The sequence below is a fragment of the Xenopus laevis genome, chromosome 9_10S (genome assembly GCF_017654675.1).
Source record: "Xenopus laevis strain J_2021 chromosome 9_10S, Xenopus_laevis_v10.1, whole genome shotgun sequence".
Classification (NCBI taxonomy): Eukaryota; Metazoa; Chordata; class Amphibia; order Anura; family Pipidae; genus Xenopus; species Xenopus laevis.
In genome coordinates, this window is record NC_054388.1 from 96,455,347 (window position 1) to 96,461,480 (window position 6,134).

The 6,134-nt window shown below is 34.3% G+C and overlaps 1 protein-coding gene across 1 annotated transcript; it reads left to right on the forward strand.

Annotated features, from left to right (window-relative positions):
* Window positions 1–2,161: 2,161 nt before the first annotated feature.
* ocm3.S (oncomodulin 3 S homeolog) lies at window positions 2,162–5,748 on the forward strand. The gene is given in 5 exon segments (NM_001112856.1): window positions 2,162–2,188; window positions 3,156–3,220; window positions 3,801–3,933; window positions 4,200–4,309; window positions 5,416–5,748. Coding segments are annotated over 4 exon segments (330 nt in total). The 5' UTR covers window positions 2,162–2,188; window positions 3,156–3,159; the 3' UTR covers window positions 5,442–5,748.
* The last annotated feature ends 386 nt before the right edge of the window (window positions 5,749–6,134 follow it).

A 6,134-nucleotide genomic window follows, 5' to 3' on the forward strand; every position in this document is an offset into this window, starting at 1 on the left:
AGACGCTAGCGTTTTTTGGACTTAGAAGTTTTTCCACTCAAAAAATATGATGTAAGTAACTGAAGATTGAGGAAGTTCTATGCACTCCATTGCACTTGGCCTGGTCTGAGCTGGTGAAGGCAAGTCTGGTGAAAGAGGTAACGTTTAGTAAAATCCGCATTTTAGTGAATTTGCGGAGTAACGTCCATTCACCAGAGCTAAAAGTCTCCTGGCGTTAGAGTGCGAATCACTGCTAGCGTCTGTCTCCTTCGCTAGCGAAATGACGCCTGTGCCTGTTAATAAATCAGAGAAGTCCCTGAAAGCAGTAACGCTGGCGAATCGTCGCCAGCGTTAGTCACTTGGCACCTATAGTAAATCTGCCCTATAGGGAGAATATATGGTAAACTGACTTATTATATTACAATAAAAACTACAATTTGGTTTTCAGAACCCACTAAAAATCTGTTTCAACGCTTCCTTTTCTACATCTGCAGAAAAACCTAACAAGAGCGCTTGCAAGAGCAACAAGGTATGAGGCAGCAAAAAACAGACTGCTAGTCGTTAATCTGCATTGCAGTTTCCGAGCTGAACAGCAATAGCTGGGTAATGTTTGGTATTTATAGAGGTTATGCTAGTCATAACCTGCCCTAGGCTGCTTCTCGTCTAACCCTTGCCCCGTAATGCAAACTGATCTGCTCTGGTGTCTGATAGGCTTGCTTCTTAGTGTTAGGCAAGCATTCTGAGTTACTGATCCACTGACTTTTTGCACTATGAAACAAACTGGCGTTATGTGAACACTATGGAAAATCTTAAAATGTAACCACATCTCTTATTCTAGACCTCTGATTTCTTCATAAGAAACCCATCCTCACTGATCACCCTTAGCAGTCACATTAATTATAATTTTCTGTATTTAATCCCTTTATAGGGAAAAGTCATTGGAATATGTAGAATTAACGGTTGCACCGGCCTATATTAGGTATTTGACACTAAGTTCATTTTAGGCCCTTGTTGGAATACGTGGGGTGAAGTAACTGTACTGCATCAGTCTGGCTATAACCCATGACTTTTGAAAGGGAATAAGTGAACACATGTAATACAAGATTTGATTGCAAGTGGAGGCTAAAGATCAGCACATTTAGCTGGCTGCCTCCGCTCATGCTCTCTCAACAACGGGGACTTGTTAACCCCTTTGGTAAAAGCTATAGCCACTTCCAAAGCAGATATTAAACTTCTATTAACCAAGGTGATTAGATCTGCACTAACACTCCAGTGAAAATAATGCATAAGAAAACATAATTTACTATAAAAGATACACCGTGGTTACATTTGCATTTTCAAAGAACCCCCCCTGTATCAGCTGTTACCCACAACCAGTATAAATGAGACCTTACGCTATTGGGTTTGAAAACAATATCCTCAATAATGAAATGAGTTATTCCATGATCCAATGCATTCCCATGTATCTGACCTAAAAAAATATTTCTCCCCAAAAGGCTAAGTGACTATAACAGTTTCTCATTGCCCTTAATGGATTGAATTGGCAACTACATTTCTGTGTTAACTACCTATAATATGTGCAAGATATGCTGCATATGCCATGTAAAGTATCTGATCCTTATCTTAGTCTTTTGGGCAATAAACCACCCCAGGTACATTAACCCTTTTATTTTACATATCTTGGGTCTTACTCTTAAGACATTTTCCCGTTGCTTTAAATACATAATTCTAATGAGATTATGAGCTGTTGCCAAGATGCAAAATAAATACATAATGTTTAGGTTTAATCTATGAGAAGCATTTGCTGTATTTAGTATTTAGATGTGTAAAAGAGATATTCTGTTGGTCCCGTAGTTGCAAAAGGAATGATAATTAAAATCAATTGCAGACTTCTTTTGAAGGAGAAAATAAAATTCAAATTTGTTGTTAAATTCAACATCAATGTTCAGAATGCAAACCTCTTATTACATATTCAGCTTCTTATCTTGTTTTATTTAATTTGCAAATATCATATGTATTCTCTTCAGATAAAAATAGGGCTAGATGATTAGTTAGGCAAGGTCATTTGACACCATTCCCTCTCCGTGACGCTAAAATCTGTATATGGTATACATCTTAAAGTATATATAAACGGGGCAAGCCCTTGGGGAGACACTCAGCAAGCGAAGCACTGCCCGTTACCTTCCTGACGAGTCAAGCACATCACAAGGTAAGACAACAAACATGGACAGAAGGGGAGATAGCAGGACAAGTGGATTGCAAGAGGCTAAAAAGCAAATAACAGAAGTGGAATAAGGATCTTTGCTAAAGCAACTGCTTTAAGGAAATATAATTTGAGTTTCCAAGCAATGAAGAGCAAATTATATTTTTTTAAACAGAATTTCTTTATTTATTGCATTAAAAATGTATATATTTTTTCTTAACAAAATTACATTTTCATTCAGGTGTGATTACACTTAACCAAAATTATTTGTTTAATTCATGTTTCGTTAATACAGTTCTAATAACCAATGTCGGCTTCTGGGCGTGTATTGCTTTATAATATCTTCTAAGCTTTTTAATGCAACTGAATATCTCAATTGAGCTAAACATATCTTAGACTGAATAAACAGAGAAGTGTAAATGCCCTGTAAGAGGATAGAAAGAAAGAAAGAAAGAAAGAAAGAAAGAAAGAAAGAAAGAAAGAAAGAAAGAAAGAAAGAAAGAGAAAGAAAGAAATATAGATGGATAGATAGAAATATAGATATATAGATAGATACATAGAAAGATAGATAGAAGGAAAGAAAGAAATATAGATGATAGATAGATAGATAGATAGATAGATACATAGAAAAGAAAGAAAGAAATATAGAAAGAAAGAAAGAAAGAAAGAAAGAAAGAAAGAAAGAAAGAAAGAGAAATATAGATGGATAGATAGAAATATAGATAGATAGAAATATAGATAGATAGATAGATAGATAGATGATAGATAGATAGAAATATAGAAATATAGATATATACATAGAAAGATAGATAGAAGGAAAGAAATATAGATGATAGATAGATACATACATAGATATAAAGATAGATAGATACATAAATACATAGAAAGGTAGATAGAAAGAAAGAAATATAGATGGATAGATAGATATATAGATGATATAACATTTGCTTATGCAGACTTATATCTCTTACAGCATCATGTCTATCACTGACATCCTCTCTGCAAAGGACATTGACGCTGCTCTGAGCAGTGTTTCAGGTGAGCTTTACTGACTTTAAATGATGGCACACAAACGCAATGCAAATATTTTCATCTCAATAAGCCTCAAGTACCCATAACATACATAGGAAATGGTGCTTTACATAAGATCCCAATGAAATATTTTAAAAATAAAATACTACTACTAATTCTTTTTTAAATTTCACTTCTATAAGGAGTGATTTATGTTTGGGGGGGAGAATATAAATAATTTTGATGATATATCTGAAAACGTTAACAAATATCCAGTCCTATTATCTATTTGATTCCAATGGCTTTGCATTCATTTGCTGATCATTTAATCAAGACATAATTATATCCAAAGATTGAATAATATAAAATGAAGGATTTGAGAAAGCATACTGGAGCTGGATAAAAGTGCAGGATTTATTGTACATGCCCCATTACATAAGATGTGAATGGTCTCACCCAATCACAGCCAACCATATACTGACCTTTCATTTCTAAATGTCGGTTCTAGTAAGTAGTCTTGAGGTACGAGTAGTGAGACTTTATCTTTCAGACTCCGAATCTGACCTAATGTTGGAGGAAAAACATGGATGTCTTGTTTCTTTTTTAGCTGCCGAGTCATTTCAGCACAAGACCTTCTTCAGCAAAGTTGGTCTGGCAGGCAAAACCAATGATCAAGTCAAGAAGGTCTTTGAAATCATTGACAGAGACAAGAGTGGATTTATTGAGGAGGATGAACTCCAGTAAGGACACTTTCTCTTTTTCTAAACCTGATAATCTTCGTCCAAAATAGATTTGGAGAAAACAATATAGTAGTATATCAGATGACAGAGAGACATGTTTTTTTATGGAGGAACCATCTCAAAGTGTCTTCTGCAAGTAACTGAGCTAAGGAGAACATCATGCTAACAGAGTTGGTTGGAGAACCCTGCAACTAACACTGTACATATTATATTGCTTGTGGCAAGTGTAAACACATTCAGTAACATCATACTCTGTAACCTTACAGGCTCTTCCTGCAGAACTTTAAGTCTAATGCCAGAGCTCTCAGTGCTGCAGAGACCAAGGCTTTTCTGAAAGCTGGTGACTCTGATGGTGATGGCAAGATCGGAGTCGATGGTAAGTTCCCATAAATGTTACCTTTTTATTGTTCAAATTTAATGATTTGAGGGACCTCTGGATGATAGCATCATATACATGTAGAAAAATAAAAAGTCGCCAATGCTAGTTACTGTAGATAGAAGATAGAATATGTTACAGATGCTGTATTCACACTTAGGAATGTGCCATAGCAGCAAATTCTAAAGCAACGACCCATAACTTGTAATAAGATTTAATAGTCTGCCATATATAGCTCATTTGGAGCTTAACACTCTGAGCATAATTTACAAAATGGTAGGAATTATTTTACAGGTATTTTCAGGAATGCATATATCCTATTATGAAAAATTGACTCACTTATTTTGAAATGAATTATTTGCTTAATGTAAGACACAGAGATGTGTCAATTTAAGTAGATGATAGATAAAGAGAGAGAGAGAGAGAGAGAGAGAGAGAGTAGATAGATAGATAGATAGATAGATAGATAGATAGATAGATAGATAGATAGATAGATAGATAGATAGATAGATAGATAGATAGATACACAGATACACAGATAGATAGATAGATAGATAGATAGATAGATAGATAGACAGACATATAGATAGATAGATAGATAGATAGATAGATAGATAGATAGATAGATAGATTAGATAGATAGATAGATAGATAGATAGATAGATAGATATATAGATAGATGATAGATAGATAGATAGATAGATAGATAGATAGATAGATAGATAGATAGATAGATAGATAGAGAGATAAATGATAGATAGATAGACAGACAGATAGATGATAGATAGATAGATAGATAGATAGATAGATAGATAGATAGATGATAGATAGATAGATAGATAGATAGATAGATGATAGATAGATAGATAGATAGATAGATAGATAGATAGATGATGATAGATAGATAGATAGATGATAGATAGATAGATAGATAGATAGATAGATAGATACAGTAGATAGATAGATAGATAGATAGATAGATAGATAGATGATAGATAGATAGATAGATAGATATTATCGTGATAAAAGTCTTTCCTGAAGAATAAGAGAATGGTATATTTTTACATGCTGATGCAAATGTTTTCAATTCAAATTGTACTCTACAGAATTCCAGGCTCTGGTAAAGGCATAAACAGCCCAAGACCAAAGACAACCAAGGACTGAACTCTCATTTCTCACCCAAAAGGCACCTCATCCACGGCTGGCACTTTTTCGTGCATTTTTATACTGTCTCACGGCATTGGTAAAAAAAAAAGCCTGTGTGTTAACTCATTTCAGGACTATTCAAAATCTCATTCAACATCCAGGGATTCTGCCCATTTACTGTTACGTCTTAAGTGTTTTATCGATGGCGTTGTGAGTTTGACCAATAACCAATAATGTTGAAGATGCGGCTGGAAAATAGTAAAAAGAAAAATAAATGACAACCTTTAAATAAATTTCTACTTTTTTTTGTCTCTTTCTAAACGTTTATGCAGAAGCAATTGCATTAGCTTGCAAAAGTCCATATTTATTTTAGGTGCTTTGGAAAAGAATACATTAAGGGGCAGATTTATCAAGGGTCGGATTTAGAGTTCATGAGAGTTTGTAAAAACTCCCATAAACACAAAATTCGAATTAAAAACGACCAATCAAAATTTATCAAAAAAAAATCTAATTTTTCAAACTTGGGTGAATGGGATCGACCCTCAAACTCGAATTCGAATAGAAAAAACTTGAATGTCAGGAAGCCAGCAAGCAACTCCAAATTGATCCTAGGATGTCCCCCATAGATTAAAACAGCAATTAGGCAGGTTTAAGGTGGCGAATAGTCAAATTCAAATTC